The following is a 23885-nucleotide window of genomic DNA, read 5'->3' as shown; positions in this document are numbered from 1 at the left end:
CAAATGGGCACTCCATTACTTTTAATAACGAAAGAAATTGTTTGTGTAACTGTAATTGTTTGAAACCTAAAATTTGGCTAGATACAATAATTCAGAAATATTTGTTGGCACCCAAGGTCCTGCGGCAATCTATTGAAAAACCTATCATCTCCAAAACAGTATGGCAAATGTGAGGTCTATATAGCTTTTGGCAGATGACAGAATGGTTCAGAAACTGACATTTACCATTATCTAACGTGTTATATATCATACTGAATGGTTAAATTGTGCCAGTTGAAGAAAGAAAAAAAAAAGAAAAAGAAAACAACCACAGCAATTGCTTTTAACGTGTTACAATTTATAGTTGCTGTATTGAGACCTTTTACAGTTTTAATGACAATCCGTGTAGCAAATGCTACCGTTTTCTCAAATTGTTAAACTGTTAAACTTCGGCGTCGAATCAAAAGAGGATAACTACATGCAATTATGCCGATAATATATCTAACTTAAACAAGTTGACAAATGATAGACGTACATTAAAAACAAAACAAATAGGGACCTATTCAAGTGCACCTTTCATGATGCACTTGCCTTAAATGCAATGAAACAATAACAGTCATTGCTGCCTGGGAATGATTGTTGGTTCCGTTTGATACATGTAATGACATATCTATTTGATGCAATTTCCTCTCGATTTTGATATTGTTACAATTTGAGATTTCGTAGTAAACCGTCTAGGAAATGAAGTGTTGTTAAGATTGAAATAAACAATTAATTTCCCCATAGGCGACAATGGTAGCCTTTTTTGAGATACCGACTTTAGAAAGTTGATTTTTTTTTAACGAAACCTTGCTAGAATCAAAGAAAAGTTATTAGGACAGTATTTTTTGGTCCAAAAAATATAGGTTCGCGTTGCTTTTCTTAGCGTATTTTGTACTTATCTCCCATGCCTATCAATTTTGCCCTTAAAACATACGTGTCTTGACCTAGTGTTGAAAAGTCATCTCGATCAGTGCCTTTATAGGGCTATGGAATGATTTTTATTTTGCCTTTTGTATAAAGCAGAGTGCACGAAGTCTCTAATAATAAAAAAAAAAAATAACGGGCGCACATTTCGACCAATCAGGATTAGCTATACTCTTAATTCTGAATACCATGTTATGCTCATAAAATGACTGCGCCCATAAAATCTAATGGTGTATTGTAACCGTGGCTTAATCCTGCTTTCTTTTCTTTTCTTTTTAGTTAAAAAGAGCTATTTGACATTAAACAAAAAGAGGAAAATTTCTCGACAAAAGAGTCTCACATTTGTAGAAGTTGACGCGTCAGTACCAATGTAAAAAAAAAAAACCTTGTCCAGGCCGAAAAAAAGTATGTTTCCGCTGAGGATTGAACTCAGGACCTTCCGCGTGTTAAGCGGATGTGATAACCACTACACCACGGAAACCATTAATGAGATTTGCCTTATTCATTTATTTAGTAGTCAGCTGTCCGACTGATCATTGGCATATTGGTGTTTTTTTAATACTCATTTGCATTACTGTGATTGATTTTTTTTTAAGCATATTGTATTAAACATTTGAAGAGTCCGTCATGCAAACTTATAGGAAGCACTTCTAAAACCTAAAAGAAGTACTGGCCTTATATTGTATACATCTTAAATGCTGTCAAGGGAATGGTTCAAATGCATAATTAGATATTTGAACTTGATACTTTATTTTCTTTGAAACTAGGACGGCAAATAAATATTTCAAAATTAGCAAGTCAAAGTTTGCCATACAGTTGAAAACAAGTTGCCATACAGTAAATTTGTCAACACGAGCAAGTTGCCGTACCCTAGACTTTAATTATTTTTTATGGTCTATATTCTTTTAAAAACATCTTTTTGACAACAAATTTCAGTAAATATGATGCCACACTATAATAATCTAAAAACGTGTCTGGAAAAATAATAAATCAAATCAAATCAAATATTTTATTGTCATGTAAACTTTATAGTTTGTGACCAACATATATTATTACAATAAACACAATAAACATATATACATACATATTAAACATACAAAATATCAACAGCATTAAAATGTATAACAACAAACAAGTTGTTAAGAGTCCCCTGCCCTCAGTTCTAATGACTTTTTCAAGAAGGATCCTAACTTATTTGTTTGTAAAGGCGATGATGGATTTAGTAAATAATGATTTTTTTCTTCTTCATTTAAATTATTAAAGTTATTATTTTCTGTACATATGTGATGAAAAAATTCATTTCTTAGAGTTTTATTATACTCACAATATAGTAAAAAATGTTTCTCATCCTCTAGTATTTTACATTTATGGCAAAGACGTTCCTCTCTTGGGATTTTAAAATATCTCCCCTTTTCAATCAAGAGGGAGTGATCACTTATTCTAAATTTAGTGATTAATCTCCTTATCTGAAAATTAGATGTATTTAGATAATATTCTAGTTTGTAATCTTTTTTAAGTTTTTTATAGAGAAAAAATTTACTTTTATCATCGATGTTTTGAAATTTATTTTGAATTAAATCTTCATATCTATTTTTCATTTTTAACTTTATATCGTTTTTTATTTTATTTACATCTTTTATGTCCTTACAAGTAGAAAGAATATTAAGGTCAACGTTAGTCTCTTTGACAATATTTTTAGCATATGTATGAAAAACAGTTCAATATCTTGACAATGGGGCGACAGAGGACGATCGACCTCAAAATTTTCCGGTTTCAAATTGGAGTATAGAAGAATTTTATTAATGTTTTTATCATATCTCTTATAATATTAATTTAATTTTGTCGAGTTTTCATTATGTTTGAACATGTTTGTTTTGTCAATGTATTTGCCATAACAAAAATTGGTTTTTGTATGTTTTGCAAATAAAGAATTATGATATATTAATCTAATCAAGAACCCATAAAGGGCATGATTTTACAACACAATATGATTGGAAAAAGCAAAACAGAAAACTAATACCATACTATAACGTTATAGACAGGATCAGAGCTAACACAACATGTGTTTTACATAACTATTATATTAAATCTTATAACAATAAAATATTATATAATTTCATAAAATAAAATCTTGTCTTAATTTTGTACTTATCGGCCTTTATACTTTAAAGAATTATATATCAGAAAACCATTTCTTAACCCAATGAGTGGAAAAGTTTTAAATTGGATGAATTCTTAACTTGTTTACCTTTTTTTTTCTATTTCTCTCCGCTTCGTTAGTACCAAATTTCCGGTGGCGATGATACACAGTGATTGGTAAGTGCTGTTGTGTATTCTATTTATAGATGTATATTTATACTATCAAGCGAGATGCTCCGTTATCGACCTTGTAAAGTCATTCTTCAGGTATGTACTCAATGATTTGAAATAAATGTCTAGAGACAGCTCTTTAGGTATTTTAAAAATAGCCGATAATCCTTGTTTTTTTATAACTGCCATAGCCTTATTCACTGTATGATTGGTATGTCCATTCTTTGCTAGCCGAATGTTAAAATAGTATCAGACACATACATATACATGATATAGGATCATACAGGATCAGAATATAAACGGGTTTAATTTAAAACTATATCTACTATTAGTCAGGCGTTAAATGAAGGGGAGGACAGGGGGTACCCTTCTCCCTTCTCCCACCCCTCTTCTCCTTTCTCCTACCCCGTTCTTCTTTCTCCCATTAGAATAAAACATCTCCTTTTGAGATATTTTTTCTTGAAATATTAGATCATTTTTTAAAAGGAGAGATATTTTATTTTACTCCTTTCTCCAACTTTTTCTCCTTTCTCCCAGCCTTCCTCTCCTTTCTCCTACCCCCTTTCTCCCTGTCTTCCTTACCCCTGTCCTCCCCCTCTTAAATTAGTCCAACCTACATTTGTCATCACAAATCTCAGTCGCGAATACGGCTCTAACTTTCTCAAAAGAAAGAATGTGATACATTTAAAGAGAGATGAGGGGGAGGACAGGGGGAGGACAGGGGGTACCCTTCTCCCTTCTCCCACCCTCTTCTCCTTGCTCCTACCCCTCTTCTCCTTATTTTATTTTTTTTAATTTACCTGAAAAAAGAGAGATATTTTATTTTTTCATATTTTATTTTTTTCTCCAACTTTTCTCCTTTCTCCCATGCCAGCCTTCCTCTCCTTTCTCCTACCCCCTTTCTCCTTTCTCCCACCCTTTCCATCATAAGTGAATAAAGTGGGGCCCTACATCAAAAAGTCATTAGAACTGAGGCCAGGGGACACTGGACTATTAGCTTGAATTGAATGATATCAACTCGTCTAAACATCAACCCAACAATGTTAGATCTGTTGATTTGCTTTCGCAATTTTTTTGTTCTTCCCTCGCCGGGATTCGAACCCATGCTACTGAGATATCGTAACACCAAATCGCTTGCACTGTAGACCACACTAGACCATACGACCACCTGGGCTTCATTAAAATGAAGCTTTCGGTGGCCGGATGTTACCTTTCATATATGTTGTCGTAGAAGTTAGAAACAAAAAGTACAGGTTCCAGCCCGGCGGCGCCGGGGAGGAAGTTACGAATCAAAATGAAATCTACTCTAACATCGTAAGGTTGATTTTCTAGGCACTTTATATATATAGCCTACATATATATGTGTGAATTATAGTTATATTGTTTACTTATGTTGTATGTCACAAACTTAATGTTTAAAGTTTATACGTAATAAATATTTGAATTGAATTGAACTGAGTATAATAACTCTATTTATCATATGTTTAGTAGTAAATACATAGAGAATAATACATGGCAAAATCCGTATCATATGTCGTATCATCCAGAGACATCAATATCAGCCCAAGGGCCTTTAGGCCCGAGGGATGATGTTGGTCGAGGGTGATACGGCATGTGATACGGATTTTGCCATGTATTATATGCTTTATCATATTTTTCAACAGAAGAGTATTATATTATATGAACTGTTTTCTGATCCATAGCACTGGGTTACTTTAAGTTCTACTTTTGTCTTGTTTCATATGCCTTAAAAGAACTTCTCAATTACTTATCCGAAGCACCTGGGTTTAAAAACCTTACAATTTGCGTGCTGTTATTTTAAAAATATTTTGTTTATTATTGTATTTATTTGTGTGTTTTGTATTTTTTATAGTTGTATTTAGTGTGCCAAAAAATATGAAAACTTGACGTTCGTGACGTCACATACAATATGAAAACCTGACGTTCGTGACGTCACATACCAAAAAATGACGTCATTCAAAAAATTGACCTATTTTGAGGAAAATTTTTCTTAAGCCAAAAAAACAAAACTGACTTTATGTAAAAAAAAAAAAAAGAAAAAAAAGTAGGGGTGTGATAAAGGGTAGGGATGTGATAAAGGGTATGCGATAAAGGGTAAGGGTGTGATAAAGGGTATGCGATAAAGGGTGCGCATCAAAGTTGCGCGATATGGATTAAACAGCAGGCTATTTATCACATATGCAAAACTACTGTATTTACTACTAAACATATGATAAAATAGTTTTGCCGAAAAAGTTTGCAAGTTTCGTCAATTTTTCACGTCGTCTGCGTCAGCGTCGTCCGAAGACGGATAATAACTTAAGGGAGCTACCATTTGATTTTTATGGGGGGGGGGCTAGGATGAAAAATGTTGTCCTGCATTTTTTTTTAGTTGTAATCTCTGTCCTGCCTTTTTATTTCAGTTTCACTCTATTCGGTCCTGCCTTTTTTTTTATTAGTTTATCCTGACTTTTTTTACCAAAATTGTCATCCTGCCTGTTTTTTTTGCAAAGTGTCTCATCCTGCCTTTTTTTTTACTCAAAACTCCTGTCCTGCCTATTTTTTTCAAATTTCATCCTAGCCCCCCCACCCCCCATAAAAATCAAATGGTAGCTCCCTAAGTATAAGTAAATAGAAATCAATAATATTTTAACACAAGGTTTATAACCACTAAAGGAAGGATGTGATTGATTTTAGGGGTTTTGGTCCTAACAGTTTAGGAATAAGGGACCAAAAGGGTCCAAAATTAAACTTTGTTGGATTTCATCAAAAATTAAATAATTGGTTTTTTTTTTGATATATCGAATCTAACTGTGTAGTTAGAATCTTAATTTTTGGTCCTGTTTTCAAATTGGTCTACATTAAGGTGCAAAGGGTCCAAAATTAAACTTAGTTTGATTTTAACAAAAGTTGAATTCTTGGGGTTGTTTGATATGCTGAATCTGAACATGTACTTAGATTTTTGATTATGGGCCCAGTTTTCAAGTTGGTCCAAATCGGGGTCCAAAATTAAACTTTGTTTGATTTCAACAAAAATAGAATTTATGGGGTTCTTTGATATGCTGAATCTAACTATGTTTTTAGATTTTTGATATTTAGACCCTGTTATCAAATTGGTCCAAATTGAGGTCTAAAGGGTCGAAAATTGAACTTTATTTAATTTCATCAAAAATTGAATTCTTGTTTATGAAGTTGAAGTCCGAACAACTTGAAACTTAGTACACATGTTCCCTATGATATGATATTTCTAACTTTAATGCCAAATGAGAGTTTTTATCCCAATTTCACGGTCCACTGAACATAGAAAATGATAGTGCGAGTGAGGCATCCATGTACTATGGACACATTCTTGTTTCTCTTGAAGTTGCTCTTACTTGACCGAGTAACAGGATGTCCTACCACAGAAAATCTAACCAGTCGAACAAATATAAACTCTAGAGTCATAAGTCGGTAAAGCGAAAATAGTCTAATTATGACGAAAACCCAAATTTGGCAGACATGATCCTACAACAACCACTGAATTTTAGGCCTTAATTGATACAGGAACACAAAGAATATGACTGGGTTTTTAAAAGTTTAAAAGCTGAAACATTCCCCTAATCTGGGACAGGCGTGTAACATCACAACATAAGACCTGAGTGTGAAAACCAGTTTTGAATAACTCACCTTGGTCTAAGTGCTAATCAAACAAAGGACACTTTCCAACATTGTAGACTAGAAAAGACTTCATGACAAAAAATTCCATTTTGTTGATCTTGTATTACTGACCTTTGAGTCTGTTTAGTTTCACTCTATCTTCTTTAGTTTTGCTCAAAACCCGGGGGTGAAACAAATTCTCGGGTTACGCCAATCACTCTTATGAAAAGTGACAGTATACTAACTATATATCCAAATTTGACTTTTTAATAGATCTTGCTGATCATTTTTATACGACCGCAAAAAAATTTAAGGTCATATATTGCTATCACGTCGTCGCGGTCGTCGTCGTCGTCGCGGTCGTCGTCGTCGTCCGAAAAAATTTAGTTTCCGGACAACAACTTTGGAACTTTGGATCTCTATGAAATTTATACAATAACTGGTGACTAAGAATGATTCGATTTTTTTTTATTTTAAAATGCGGTAAATATTTTTGATTGCTCTGAAATTGTACCACATGTACAAGGTTCAATACTATAAGTAGAAGATTGGGATTTATTTTGGGAGTAATTGCCCAAACCGTTCAGGAATTGGAGACCAAATGGTACTAAACAAGCATGACTGTTTCTAGTTTCCTGACAATAACTTATGTTTAACTGTATGGATCTCTCTGAAATGGTACCACAAGGTTCCATATAACAAAGGAAAGGCTGGGATTGAGTGTGGGGTTAATTTTCCCGAACATGTAGGAATAAGGGGCAAAAAGGGGCATTTTTCTAGTTTACGGACAATAACTTGTGTGTAAGTGTATGAATGTCTCTGAAATTATACTACATGGTGTTTTACTACAAAGGAAAGGATGGAATTGATTTTTGGGGTTCTTGCTCCAAGGGGGTTTCAATAATTTGGGGCCAAAAAAGGGGCCAAAATAAGCATTTTTGTAGTTTCAAGTCAATAACTTGTGTTACAGTGAATAAATCTCTCTGAAGTTATACCACAAGTTTCCATACTACAAAGGGATGATTATGAGGGCTTATGGCTCAAATCATTTAGCCATTAGGGGCAAAAAGGGGAAAAACAAGTTTTTTCTGGTTAAAGGACAATTCAGACAATTTAAAAGCAGAAAAAGGGAGGTAATCCAAATCCATTTTAAGAATACTGTTATATATATGTTTGATTACCTCCCTTATACTGCTTGAAAATTAGGTATTTAGAAATGATGTCTTAAGATTATTAGCTGTAAAAAAATATTAGAAGTTAGTATTCATTAATATTATTTTAACCATGACTGTATGTCATTTTATATTTTAATATTTTATGATGTATTAAAATGAGTAATAAATAAAGGCAACAGTACGGTAGTATACCGCTGTTCAAACTCATAAATCCATGGACAAAAAACAAAATCGGGGTAACAAACCAAAACTGAGGGAAACGCATAAATATAAGAGGAGAACAACGACACAACATTACAATGTAACTAACACACACAGAAACGGACCAAGCATCAGACAAAATCCCACGAGAATAACAAATATAACATCAAAACCAAATACATGAATTTGGGATAGACAAGTACCGTGACACGTCTTATCCCAATGTCAAATTACACTCAAAAATAAGAGAAAACAAACGACGCAACGTTAAATTGTAACACACACAAAAACGAACTATAATATAACAATGGCCATATTCCTGACTTAGTACAGGACATTTTTTAAGGAAAAAATGGTGGGTTGAACCTGGTTTTGTGGCATGCCAAACCTCGCGCTTTAATGGCAATGTTAAATATAACATAGAAATGACAACATAATATTACAGGACTACAATACAAATAAATAGGAAAACGTATTAGACAAAGAAACACATGATTAATGAATAACAAAAAGCATCAGGTTTAAAATTTAATACGCCAAAAACGCGCCTCGTCCACACAAGACTCACCAGTGACGCCCAGATATAAAAGATCGAAAGCGAAAAAAAAGGTACAAAGTTGTACAGCACTGAAGATCAAAAGTTGAAAAAGGTTGTGTCAAATACCGCTAAGTTTTTATGCTAGGGATAAGAACATCCTTATTATTTAGAACAATTAATGCTATTGCAAACAGTAAATTTTATCAAATGAATATAACAGATATACATAATGAAACTGAAGTATTAACTCATTACATAAAACAAACACGAATACATAATGAATGACAAACACAGAATAGACACACCCGACTCAGTCCAGGCCTCAACGTAGTTATTGTTTCATACTTCATTGAAAATTTGAGTTGAGATTATTTTTTGGAATAAGGGAAAGGGGAGGTGAAAAAAATTGGGGGAGGGGGTAAATAAGAATTGGGGGGGGGGGGGGGGGTACAATTTTTCTCATTTCAGATTTCAGAAAATATTCTACAAATGTTTGTGTTTGAGGGATTAATATTCAACAGCATAGTGAATAGCTCAAAAGCAAAATAAAAATTAAGTTTTTAAGACCACATTCATTCTGTGTCAGAAACCTATGCTGTGTCAACTATTTAATCCCAATCCAAATTCAGAGCTGTATCAAGCTTGGATGTTGTGTCCATACTTGCCCCTTACAGCCAAGGGTTCGGCCTCTGCGGTCGTATAAAGCTGCGCCCTGTGGACATCTGGTTATATGCTTTAACAGAAGAAGTTTGCTATTTTGACATGTTATCTTATTGTCATATATTTCATTAAAGCTTTGCTGAAATTCATAGTTATAGTATTTTTACTGAAATATTACAGTCTCTGTTTTTAGCTCACCTTGCCTGAAGGGCCAAGTGAGCTTTTCTCATCACTTGGCGTCCGGCGTCCGTCGTCGTCCGTCGTCGTCCCGCGTTAATTTACAAAAATCTTCTCTGAAACTACTGGGCCAAATTAAACCAAACTTGGCCACAATCATCATTGGAGTATCTAGTTTAAAAAATGTGTCCAGTGACCCAGCTAACCAACCAAGATGGCCGCCTTGGCTAAAAATAGAACATAGGGGTAAAATGCAGTTTTTGGCTTATTACTCAAAAAACCAAAGCATTAAGAGAAATCTGACATGGATAAAATTGTTTATCAGGTCAAGATCTATCTGCCCTGAAATTTTCAGATGAATCAGACAACCCGTTGTTTGGTTGCTGCCCCTGAATTGGTAATTTTAAGGAAATTTTGCTGTTTTTGGTTATTATCTTGAATATCATTATAGATAGAGATAAACTGTAAACAGCAATAATGTTCAGCAAAGTAAGATTTACAAATAAGTCAACGTGACCGAAATGATAGGTTGACCCCTTTAGGAGTTATTCCCCTTTATAGTCAATTTTTAACCATTTTTAGTAAATCTTAGTTATCTTTTACAAAAATCTTATCCTCTGAAACTACTTGGCCAAATTTATCCAAACTTGGCCACAATCATCTTTGGGGTATATAGTTTAACAAATGTGTCCGGTGACCAGGCCATGGAATCAAGATGGCCGCCACGGCTAAAAATAGAACATAGGGGTAAAATGTAGTTTTTGGCTTATAACTCAAAAACCAAAGCATTTAGAGCAAATCTGACATGTAGTAAAATTGTTTATACGACACGTCAGGTCAAAATATATTTGCCCTGAAATTTTCAGATGAATCCGACAACCCGTTGTTGGGTTGCTGCCCCTGAATTGGTAATTTTAGGGAAATTTGCTGTTTTTGGTTATTATCTTGAATATTATTATAGATAGAGATAAACTGTAAACAGCAATAATGTACAGCAAAGTAAGCCCTAAAAATAAATCAACATGACCAAAATGGTCAATTGACCCCGTAAGGAGTTATTGTCCTTTATAGTCAATTTTTAACAATTTTCATAAAATTTGTAAATTTTTATTAACATTTTCCACTGAAACGACTTGGCCAAGTTCATTATAGATAGAGATAATTGTAAGCAGCAAGACTGTTAAGTAAAGTAAGATGTACAAACACATCACCATCACCAATACACAATTTTGTCATGAATCCATCTGCTCCCTCTGTTTAATATTCACATAGACCAAGGTGAGCGACACAGGCTCTTTAGAGCCTCTAGTTTTGTTTGTAGTTTCATCTTTGGGTTTGCTTATAATATTATCGGACCTATGCTAATATGATTTACATATGAGTATCATGAGTATATACCTTGATTGGGAATTGACTTTGAAAGTAAATCAGATGAGTTTTCACTCAAAAAAGTCGGTCTTTATACAAAAGTGATCTTCCTAATTCTGATTTTGAGGCAATATTACTAGCACATTTCTTTACTCCAAGTGTTTTACAAAACTCATTGCGAATTTCTTCAGGAAGACTCTTATCTATATAACTGAGTTTATCCAAAGGAGATTTTTTTTTATTTGGCTCTAGCATTATAATATAATTTGTACACATCCATGTACTACTACCATATTTCACAGTTATATGTATAAGAATAGGACGAGCCTAAGAATCAAATAAATGAACAGACATATTTGCAGGTAAATCGTTCAGACCACTTGTATATCTTTTGACAGAGTACATAACTTTAAGAGCTTTTTTCGAAAGGGCTTCTGCAGATTTATAAAAATATAAGTTGGAGTCGTGAAAAACTTGATTTGTATAATTAGGTCTTTCCACTTTTCTGTGGAAAGACCTATTGTATTTGTTCTGATTATTATTATTTTTTTTTTTTTTTCTTCCGCCAAATTTTGTTCTTGCGATAAATGTTTGTTTCGCAATATGTCCCTTAGATATTTCTCATATGGTATAGTACAGTTTATGCGCTTTTAAATTTCACCCTGCTAAGGCGAACCATTTTCTTTGTAAGAGTTATCTCCCCTTTCACTGTTTATCATCAGAGTGCATCTCCTCCGTAACCGTAGAAAAATGCGACAAATTTATTTTATAAAATTGCTCGTTATATCCTTCGCATGATTTGTCCTATTTTAACTGAAGCGATATGAACACTCCATATGAGAGTTATTCCCCCTTTTGCATTTGATATTAGTAATATGCATTTCTAACTGGTAAACCATAGGTAATAGAGACCTAGGGTCTTTTGATTTAAGGTCCTTGGTCTAAAAAAATGAAAATTAGGTCAAGGTCAAAGGTCAAGGTCATATTATAAATTTTGATTTTGGCTTATTTTCACTTTTCTTCAAAAACCGTATAACATATCGACATGTTATTTTTACTAAATTGTTAGTTACGACATGTCATAACTTATAAATTTTGGTTGAAAGGGTGCGTAAACAATAAATGGGAGTTTTCGCCCATCTTATATTTAGAATTATGCATAAAGTGATATAACTCATTATCCATACATATTATAAGACCTTGCATCTTTTGATTTGAGGTCCTTGGTTTGTGACCTTGAAAATGAGCTCAAAGTCATTGGTTAATAGGACGTTCTAGATTTTGACCTTTGCTTTAAATTCATATTTATACATCATAAAGCCATAGGAAGTGACATTTTAGACTGATTTTTAATATTTTTATATCAAAATAGATCTTTACCGGTGGAAAGACCTTCAATTGTTCTCTGAACAATTGGCTTTTAATTCTGTATTTAATTTGATTTAGGGACAATAAAATTATTCGATGATGAAAGTCGGAGTATTGTAAGATTGTTTACTAATTATAGGCACAATATTAAGATTGGATAAATATGTTGGTGCCAGTTCATGTTTTGATTTATACATTAATAATGACTTGTGGTAAAGTATTCTCTTAGTAATGGGAATAATTCCAGTATCCATAAATAGTTCAATAGATGGTTTACGAATATCGTGTTCGTTTAAAATAATTCTAGCTGCCTTTTTTTCAATTTTAGTAAACTGTCAACTAAAATCTTGTTTCAGTTTCCCCATACTGAACAACAGTAATCCAAATATGGAAGAATATACGCATTGTAAAATAGAATTCGTGCATTATGATTCAAGTATTTCTTGATTCTTTTTAATAAACCTAATGAAGAATTAACTTTTTTGATTATATGATAAATTTGATCATACCAAGAAAGAGTGGCGTCAACAAAATAACAAGGACTTTTTCACAGTGACTTTCATTAATTGTTGGCCATTAAAGGATATATGACAGACATTTTTTTGTTTTTAACCGATTCATATTGTCTTAGTTTTTGACACATTAACTAACATTTTGTTTTCATCAACCCAATGACAAATATTTTATAATACAACATTGAGTGTCTGACTTGTATACCCTTTGTCTTTTCCAATTACAGAAATAGTGCTATTACCAGCAAAAAGATCAGTGGCATGATTAGGATTGCATAATGGTAAATCATTCATAAATTTAAAGAATAAAATAGGCCCTAAAATGGACCTTTGATGTACACCTGCTTTTAATGTAGATACATCTGAAAAAAGAATCATCCAATTACGAAGTAAATCAATGAATTGAATTATAAGAACATTTATATATTTGTAATTTTTGAAGGAGCAGTTTATGATTTAGAATATCAAAAGCTTTATACAGATCCAAAAATACTGCCCCTACTAAATTTCCTTCATCAACGGCTTTTAACCATTTATCTAACATAGAAGTCATATCAGTTTGACATGAATGGTTTGCACGAAAAAAACTGATGGCATGACATACAATAGATTATATTTGTTTAGAAAATTCATCAAATGAGTGTTTACGTGTCGCTCAAGGATCTTAGATAGTGAAAATGATAACTATCAACATAATATCAATGATAAGTAAAGAAGACGAGACATTTCAGTGTGTGCACGCTTGTTACTAAACGTTCTCTACTTTAAAAATAGCTTTGTGGACTTTTTTTTCGTTTTTTATAGATATTTGTTAGTCGCTGGCCTACTTCATCGCTGTGTGAATTTTTTTTATTATGTGTACGCTTTAATTGATTTGCCTCGCGCCTTTGTTTTAATAATTCATCTAACTCTTTCTCCCAAAAACTTTTATAATTTCGAACAGTTTTTGCCTTATCTCATAGCTGCATTTTCTACTTTTTCTTGTATTGAGTCAGTAATTTTGAAAAAATGGGCGATATCTTTTTTCGACAAAAATTAACTCAATTAAAAGCAGAAACAGACGTTTTCAGTCTTTTAAGTTTGTTATTTTTAATTATTACAGAGTAGAAGTGTTTGAATTACAAAACATCTGTTTCTTCTTGCTGGAGATAGATTATGGTTGGTTCCTTCCGCGCAATACGTTATGTGTTTCTAACAGTTCTAAAAATAGATATCCGCGTATTTTCACGAAATCCGGTCAATTATCAGTCAAAAGGGTAAGAAATGTGAGTAGAAAATTCTGCGGCAACATAACACCGGTATGACCTCTCAAGGTTATATCTGATGTAAACATTGTCTAAACCAGTGATATCTCTGAAAGGATAGTTGGAGAGGACATTAGTTTGACGCAAACTTTGCTGCTTTACATATTTTTTTTTAGAAATCCGCACCTGGAAATACAATTGAAAATCATAAAGTAGATTAATGTCTCTGATGTTTTCTTGACTTCTGATAATACCTTAAACAAGAAACATAAGTCCATATTAATATGAGAATTGGAGAAAAACAAACAAAACAAAACGAAAAATAACACACACAGAATTATTAAAAGAAACGAAATAGAAAAAAAAATTGAAACCGCTGACAGGTACCAAAGAAATGTGTCATTCATTTTCCAACATCCAAATCTTTGTCCTTGTTATAATCACTATAAAGATCTATCGACTAAACTTTACGCCACCACTTCTATCTTAATGAACAACTGATTGTCTCGGCAGGATTTGTTTTTTGTAACAGCAGTATGCATGCATTGCGCATTCAAATGTAAACTTCCAGAAAAGTAATAAATACAAATTCTGGAAACGTATTCTTTAAGTTTCTGGAAACGTAGTACAATACAGTTTTGGAATTTTGAAAAATTAGCGGAAACGCAATACGCCCCTTTATTGGAGACTAAAACTTAAAATTGGTTTTGAATACAGATGCACATTTTCGACAAGTTCGATATATAGCTTCTAGAATCTATGCACATAAGTTTAACTGCAAAACAATTATATTCTAATTACAGATTTGTATACCATGGATTAGAGGTGCAAGTATTGATAGAAAGTTATGTTACACGTCATTACGAAGTAAAACGTTCAGTTTAGAACCTTTCAGTAGATTTCCTATTCCTTCAAATGATTCTCTACCTGCAGACGTTCAGACAACATTTCAAGAGACTAAAAAAAAGGTATTTACAATAATTCAATAATCTTATAGAGAATGGTAAATTAATGTCAAATCAAAAAGTATTATATTGACTCGATGTAACTTCCACTAAATGTATACCTAATTAAACAAGTTAATTATAATATAATATTATAAAATGAAAACTAAAATATAATAATAACTTTACTTTGGTTGTTAGTTTCTGAAATATAATAATGACTTTACTTTGGTTGTTATTTTGTGTACGTTTTGTTTCCTTCTTAACCATGTTAACTGTGTACACTGGTTATTATTATGTATATGTAGCATATTTACCTGATGATATTTGGATATGGGTATTTCGTCAAATCTTAACCGTGTTGGGAGTAAATTTCAGGATAAAAACAATATATGTACATTGTCGGAAAATATATAATTTATATTTATTTAGAAACAGGACGAAGAGCGAGGCTTGTCGAGCTTTTCTCCTGTTTCGCAGCAAGTACAAATAAATTTACTCCCAACACCTGAAGCTTTAGTTTTTAAAATCTAAAGCATTCTTTCTAGAAAAAAAAATCGACATATTGTAAACGCGGACCGCGAAGAGGGCCCCACAAGGAACTGGTACGGAAAAAGAAATATCCACAATACCGCTTGCTCAACATGGAAGTGGTGTTACAGGAGGTGTTATTTGTTCAAGTACAAATAAAGCAGACATTAATTTGTGTACCTGTTATTTTTACAATACAAGGCGGATTGCAGGATAAAATAGAACATATTTTGATTAAGAGTTCAATTATAAATTTATGTAAAAAAACTTAATCATAAGCTTTTCTGACATGGGTCTGATCCCCTCAGTTACAAAGACTGCTTAATTAGGACTCCTATATATGACAAACAAGTTCAGGGATGGGGTTTAAAATGTGTTTAAGTTTATTAAATGCATCAAGATGTTGAAATGATGGTACATAGTCTTGTAGATAAGCAAAAAAAAATAGAACGCAATGATGTGTTAATGTCACAATACAAAAAGAAATGGAATTCGTCATCTAGAACTCCCCATTTTTTACATAATCTTTGTGCTCTTGGAATGTTTCTGTACTATGAGTGCCAATGAGTCAACTCTAAGTCTGTTTCTATTGTAATTTTTATCGACTTTCCTTTTAGATAAAGTAATATATTATCTGCTGAGATTCGATATGTGGTTTTAATTTTTGTCGAGAAAGCGAAACAAAGCAATCCTATATTTCTTTGGAGGCGTCAATATTAGGTTCAGTATGTGGGTTCAAGCTATCAGTAATATCAAAACTTTGTCAAACCTTCGTGAAATTTTACGGAAGGGTCAGACAGAAACCGTTTATGATCAAAAGAGTATCCAGCGCATAATGATGAAATATGTGTTTAATTTTCCTATATTTTCCGAATAACAGGAATTCCTTTTTGCAGTTAACAAGTATATATTAATAAAGTCTTGAGTTAACAAGTATAAAGTGGAGTTAACAAGTATAAAGTCTGGAGTTAAAGTTTTTTACACATCAATTAACTTCTCAAACCTTCATCGAATTTCATGAAACTTTGGTAGAAACTTTTATTGATATTGCATAGTTTAAAAAAAAAAAATCGTTCATTTTTTTTAAGTATTATACTGACAGATGGACTTAACTCAATGGGATGAACAGACGGTCTGGGATTTTTTTTTACGTGATATAATTATAAACTTTCATAGAATTTCATGAAAGTTCAAATTACTTTAATTTTATTGTACCTTTTAAACAATTAAAAAACGTGTTAAAATGTAATAATGAAAAGTGTGTTTCAGAGATATATAGTCCGAGATTACTCTGACGTCCAACGGCTGTTTTGCCAGACAAACTGGGGCCGTAGGACGTCAGAGCTCGTCCCATACCAAAAAGTGGATATTTTCCCACCCAAAATAGATGCGCTGCTTCGTCGCTTCTGATGCCGACTGACGGCGTTGGAATTATATAAATCGGGCATCAATCTGTTCATTTTTCATTTATCTCTTTATTTATGTAAGTTTCACCTACCTGCCAACCTTTATTTTTCCATACTTTAACAGTTTTCACAGTGACCCATCGATTTCGGCATTTTGCCTTTCTTTTTCAAAGATAATCATGTGACTACGAGAAAACAGTGATGATTTATGCAAATGACGATAATGTAACACCTCGTTCATTTACGATGCAAGTTATCTAAATGTCCGAAAGCTTCCGATTGTAACGTGGTCGGAACTAAATGCGTCATACCGATCTCCTGTAAAGGAGGTGAAAAATTGTGGTTGGCTACTAAATGTTAAACATCGATCTCCTACAAAGGAGGTGAAAAAATATAAATATTTGAATATTTTGAGTCTCGAGACCACGAACTCTCTCGTAACTTGACGTCCATTTGAAAGTGAAAGTCAAAATGCCGAAATCGATGGGTCACTGTAAAAACTGTTAAAATATGGAAAAATAAAGGTTCGCAGGTGGGTGAAACTTTTTTTTTTTTGAAAACATTTATGAAGAGATAAATGAAAAATGAATAGATTGATGCCCGATTTATATAATTCCAAGGCGGTCAGTCGGCATCAATAGCGACGAAGCAGCGCATCTATTTTGGGGGGGAAATATCCACTTTTTGATATGGGACGAGCTCTGACGTCCCACGGCCCCAGCTTGTCTGGCAAAACAGCCGTTGGACGTCAGAGTAATCTCGGACTAAGAGATATACTACATGTAACAAACTACTTTAGATAAACTTTCAAAATTAGATTCCTCATCCAAACTTTGTCTTTATGGGAAATTAAAAACTTATTGTCAGTCTTGAGGAACATTTAAATTGCAATAATTCATTCATGGGCAGTTACTTTCAAAATTTAGGCTTAGTGATCATTTTCTGGGCATTGAAATCTCCAGACCGACTTGTCCAATAATCACCATTAAAGCGTTTGACAGATAATCATGATTGTTTTGCTTTTTATTAAACGCTAAGGTAACATAGATGTTGATTTTTTAATATTAATAAATGATTTTGTTAATATTAAAAAATCGGCGTATTATTAATTATAAATATTAACAAATGATTAATTAATATTAAAAAATCAAACTGAATATTTAATATTAAAAAATGATTTTTTTAATATTAATAAATGATTTTTAATATTAATAAATGATTTTTTAATATTAAATATTCATTTATTAATATTAAAAAATCGGCGTATTATTTAATATTAAAAAATCGATTTATTAATATTGAAAAATGATTTTGTAATATTAAAAAATCATTTTTTAATATTAATAAATGATTTTTTTAATATTAATAAATAGGGAATAAATTCCGCAACGGCTTACTATAATATTGTGTTGTGAAATTGTTTGATTGCTCAACCCTTATGGGGGTACTTTTGCAATAAAGATTATATTTATATCATAACCGTGTTCTAAGCTACATGTAAATGCAGGTCATAAATTAATTTGAATAAAATCAAATCGGTAACTACTGATGGATACCGTAGGGTCCACATGAGTTTTGAGCGAGGATTTCTTGACATGGGTTGTAATTCTGAATCCACGGGGTCGCACAGAACCTTGTGTTGGCTTCGAACGTAGGAGGTTGTTGATAGCTACTCTACGCTGCTATCTATCCACTATACACACTGAACTAAAGAATGGAATCAAATACATGTATGAATAGCGTGTAGCCAAGATAATATTGAAAGATAGAACTTTTTGCTTCAACTCAGCGAGGTTCAGTGAGTTTATTAACATGGTTACTCGAGAAACCGTTCTGTAAGGGCAAAGGATACAATTTTGATTCCATATCCATATTGAAATTTTGATGAGCCATTTGCTTATAGGCTATTTTATACTTGATAAAATTAAATATGTAATAAAAATATACCTTCATGTGCTTATTTTTTATTACATTGAGGTCGAGATTTCGGATATTTCCGTAACTTTCGGATTTGTGGACGCATTTTTCCTTACTACAGATATACATAACTTTTTTGTTTTAAAAGATAAACAAAAAAAGTAACGGTCATTTTTAAAAGTTACGCCCATCACCCAAAATACTATAATTGAAGTTACGACCAAAACACATTTAAGTTACGGCCATCATGCTTGAATTTTATTAAATAACTATTTACGAAAAATGGAATGGTTTTATGTACCAAATTTGGTTTCAATATCAATGCACTCACGATAAGTGTATATGAGACAAGCGGTTTGGCTCAAATGAACCTTTTACTGCACAAAAATCGGAAAAGAAAAACTGATCATCTGTTCTTTCTGATGAGATTCGTCTTCTTTTTGGTGTTCCTCAAGGATCGGTCCTGGGACCAAAACTTTATTGCATTTTCTCAAGACCAATTGGCGAAATATGTAAACGCCATAACATGAGTTATCACTGTTATGCAGACGACACACAAGTTTATCTCGTGTTCAAGCCACTCGATAATTGGACGAACATATCAAAGCGACTTGAGGCTTGCGTAGCTGATATCAGCAAGTGGATGTGCTCGAACATGTTAAAATTAAACGAGGATAAAACGGAACTGATAGTATTTGCTCCAAAAAACCGAGTGAAGGACCTTTCAAACATGAATCTCAATCTTGGTGGAAACATTGTTAGTGATGCTGAGTGCGTAAAAAACCTAGGCATTTATTCTGAGAAAACTTTGACATCAGTGCTGTTTCAAAATCATGTTTCAATCAGATCAGAAACATTGGACGAATTCGACCATTTATTACAGAAGAAGCATGCAAAACGTTAGTATGCTCTCTTGTAACCTCCCGTTTAGATTGTGGGAACGCATTACTGTATGGACTCCCAGCAACATCTATTCAAAGGTTACAACGAGTCCAAAACACAGCAGCTAGGGTCATTACAAGGAAGAGGAAGTACGACCACATAACACCAATCCTCAAGTCTCTCCAGTGGCTGCCTGTAACATACCGATGCCAGTATAAACTTCTTGTGTATGTGTTCAAGGCTTTGCACGAGGAGGCACCGCTATACCTACAAGAACTCGTTAAAATATACAAACCAATGCGAGCACTTAGATCTGAAAATTCCATGATTTTAACAACGCCGCGTGTAAGAACTAAAACATATGGGGACAGAAGATTCGACAAAGCAGCAGCCGTTCTGTGGAATGGTCTACCAAGTGATCTACGAAACACCCATTGTGTGAACGTTTTTAAGAAAAATTTGAAGACTCATTTATTCAGACATGCTTTTAATAGTTCTTAAAGTATTTCCACATCATTGTAATTTTTGAATTTTTAAGCAACTACTTTTTTCCCGAATTTTTAACTTAGTATACTTATTCTGGTTATTTTAGATTTTTTTAGCAAATATTTTGAAGTTTTAACTTACTTTTATTGGTACCGATTCAATATCTCCTTAATTTATCATGCCCATTTTATATAAATTTTATTGTTTTATCAATGCTAGTTTTTCAAATCTTTTTGTTTTAAAAGTTTTAAACATGGGCTTTTATATTTTATTGTTAATTCTTATATATGTATATGGAATTATATTGTAAAGCGCTTAGGGTAATGTTAATATTATATAATGCGCTGCTATAAATACTGTATAATAATGATAAATAATCCCTAGAGTCTCCCATTTAAGGAATGACTGAAACATTTTTTTTTGTCTATGAAGAAATAACATGAAAAATGTGGTGCACATTGAATAACGCCTTAGCAGGTTATGTCAAAGCGTGCACTACATGTTTATGCCCCACCTACGATAGTAGAGGGGCATTATGTTTTCTGGTCTCTGCGTCCGTTCGTCCGTCTGTCCCGCTTCAGGTTAAAGTTTTTGGGCAATGTAGTTTTTGATGAAGTTGAAGTCCAATCGACTTCAAACTTAGTATACATGTTCCCTGTGATATGATCTTTTTAATTTTAATGCCAAATTAGAGGGTTTACCCCATTTTTCACGGTCCACTGAACATAGAAAATGATAGTGCGAGTGGGGCATTCGTGTACTGGGGACACATTCTTGTTTATGCTATTTCATAAGACAGAAAAAATATTACAGTCATTTCTTATAATTTAATTCTAAATTCCATTTTAAACCTGTGAAAACAATGGACGTCACAGTCACATGGTAAAATTATGTCTATGAGCTGAAAAACAAAACAACCTCAGCCAATCAGAAAACGCGTTACATTAAACGTAAATTAAAGTAAATTAAATTATTTTTTTAAGTTGGATTTTATAAATGTAGCCCTTTTGATCAGAAAAATAGTACGGTTTTTTTTCTCGAAATGTTGAAGATGTTCGGCAAATACCTAAGAGACAGCAACCTCTCGACATCAAGAATTGAAAGAAATCCTTCCTTTGTTTTGGTTTATTTTGTTTGCGTTTTAACTATTTATGGACTTTGTTTTACTTTTTTAGGCTGGCTTTGTTCCAAACGTCTTCAAAGCACTTTCTTACAGACCAGATGAATTGAAAGCTTTTATACAGTATTACGATGTAGTAATGGATGAAAAAGGTAAAAAGGAATAAGTACATTACAGAAATCTCTCATCCATTTTACATTGATTACATGTCGGTCTTACATCTAAAGGAGAAGCCGGTTCAATAAGGCCATAAAATGGCCCCCATTTCTAGGTACTATTTCAAATTAGGATTTATATAACCAATATCAAAACAAACACTTACTAATATAATGATTTAGATAGATATTGTGTCTTTTTATTAAAAATTTACTTACTTGATTTCTTTTCATGACGGTAGAAATCCTGACATGTTTGTCTAATTCTAAAAAATCTCCATATTTGGTCTATTTTTGGAATGTAATTATCAGTGGCTTTATATTGTGTCGAGCAATTAAGGCGTTATGTCTGAAACCGATTAGGAATTAGGTGTCAAAAAGAAGCCAAAACCAGGATTTTCTGTTTTCCGGACAATAACGTAAGTATACTAAGTCTATGAATCTCTATGAAATTGTACTGTAAGTATGCATATAAAAAAAAAGAAGGCTAGGATTAATTTTGGGGGTTATGGCCTTAAGTGTTTGGGAAAAGGGGTCAAACCCAATACTATTGTAACACTTTTGTCTTAGTATAAATTGCTTATTTCTTGACCAATTTGGTCCAATTTCAATGGGGTTTAATACAAATTCTTGAACTATTTGTGTTCTGACTGTTATAGGCTGAATCTGATTTTGAATTTTGGGTCACGTTTTTAAAGATAGCACAATGTGTTGGTGGTGTATACCACAGGGTAATATCATGCGTCTAGTGTATGGGACTGTCCCTTGTGGATGTCTTATGCCGCTGGCTAGTAATTTATTGTGAAAAGAAAGCCGAGTGTGTAAGCCTTTCCTGCCAGTACATAGCCTCTGTATTATCAAGACTCCAGCAGAATCCTCCTCGCGGTAACACATGGATACTGATTACTTAGTTAGTCAGGCTAATCTGTTGGAGATCTCGGAGTAGCAAGGACCCTAGAGATGCAGTGTGTAGGCCCATCGGTGTGTGGATACGCCCTAGCACTCATCAACCTTGCCCCAGTTATGGGAAAATAAACGGTCAGATAGAGGTCGTAGTCAGGGATGACTATCTATCTAGGAGAGACAACTCTGAATTGAAACATGGGTAGATCATGACTCATAGTCGGGGACGACAACTGATCTAAAGGAAGAGAACCTTGAAAGAAAATCTCCTGGTCCTCCAGGTTGGGGGTTGAGCACAAGACCAACTATCTCGTCTCGCAAAAAAACAAACAGTTACGGAAACAAGGACAAGAAACTTAACTCGTCTCGGACACTCGGAATACCAGCAATCACATGCAAGTATGAATGGTGCCAGTGAAAGCCAAGAGGAAGTTAGCAGCAGGAATGGTATTCTGAACACGAGAACAAAACTGAAGGTAGGATGTTGGAATGTTCGTACAATGTATGAAACAGGAAAACAAGCACAAATTTTAAATGAAATGAAAAATTATAAGCTCCACTTACTAGGCATTAGTGAATGTAGATGGACAGGTTGTGGAAAGTCTATAGCAAGATCAGGAGAAACAATCATACATTCTGGAAGGACAGACAACAAGCATCAACAAGGTGTTGCTATAATTATGAACAAACAAACAGCAAAATCACTTATTGAGTACAATCCTGTAAATGAAAGAATTATAAGAGCCCGTTTCCATGCAAAGAAAGGCAAAGTAACTTTTATTCAGTGCTATGCACCAACAAATGAAGCGGAAGAGGAAGTAAAAACTGAATTCTATAACACCTTGCAAGCTGAGATCAGAAAAGTACCAACACATGATTTGACAATTGTAATGGGCGATTTAAATGCAAAGGTTGGCAACGATAATACAGGAAATGAAAGAGTAATGGGTAAATATGGATGTGGGCAAATGAATGAAAATGGAGAACTTCTGGTTGACTTTTGTGGAATTAACAACTTAGTAATTGGTGGAACCATCTTCCCACACAAAGACATTCACAAGCTAACTTGGAACTCACCAAATGGAAGAGACAAAAATCAAATAGATCACATTATGATCAATGGAAAATGGAAAAGATCCTTACAAGATGTCAGAGTAAAGAGAGGAGCTGACATTGCAAGTGATCACTTTCTAATAACAGCCAACATAAAGTTGAAACTTAAAAAGATGTCTTCACCAACAACCATTAAAAGAAAATTTGATATAAATAAATTGCAAGACACCAAAGTAAAACAAGAATTTAACCTGCAGATAAAGAACAGATTTCAGGTCCTAGAAGACACAATAGAAGAAACATCAGAACCAGCATCGATAAACGACAAATGGCTAAAAGTAGAAGAAATATACA

The 23885-nt window shown here is 33.3% G+C and overlaps 1 protein-coding gene and 1 non-coding gene across 3 annotated transcripts in view; one reads left to right on the top strand and one right to left on the bottom strand.

Annotated features, from left to right (window-relative positions):
* Positions 1 to 1353: 1353 nt before the first annotated feature.
* Trnav-aac (transfer RNA valine (anticodon AAC)) lies at positions 1354 to 1426 on the bottom strand. The gene has a single exon. It is a non-coding gene; the product is annotated as a tRNA-Val (tRNA).
* A 1852-nt stretch (positions 1427 to 3278) lies between these two features.
* LOC143042520 (uncharacterized) overlaps positions 3279 to 23885 on the top strand; it is a 44839-nt gene continuing 24232 nt past the window's right edge. Inside the window, exons 1-4 of one of the 2 annotated variants that reach the window (XM_076214877.1) lie at positions 3281 to 3351; positions 13118 to 13171; positions 14938 to 15102; positions 21476 to 21572. In XM_076214877.1, coding sequence (XP_076070992.1) covers positions 13169 to 13171; positions 14938 to 15102; positions 21476 to 21572 — 265 coding nt within the window. In that variant the 5' untranslated portion in view covers positions 3281 to 3351; positions 13118 to 13168. Of the gene's footprint in view, positions 3352 to 13117; positions 13172 to 14937; positions 15103 to 21475; positions 21573 to 23885 lie in introns of both variants that reach the window. The other variant, XM_076214876.1, reaches the window with a different exon arrangement.

The sequence above is a fragment of the Mytilus galloprovincialis genome, chromosome 8 (genome assembly GCF_965363235.1).
Source record: "Mytilus galloprovincialis chromosome 8, xbMytGall1.hap1.1, whole genome shotgun sequence".
Classification (NCBI taxonomy): domain Eukaryota; kingdom Metazoa; phylum Mollusca; class Bivalvia; order Mytilida; family Mytilidae; genus Mytilus; species Mytilus galloprovincialis.
This window is presented reverse-complemented; position numbering and strand designations above follow the sequence as displayed.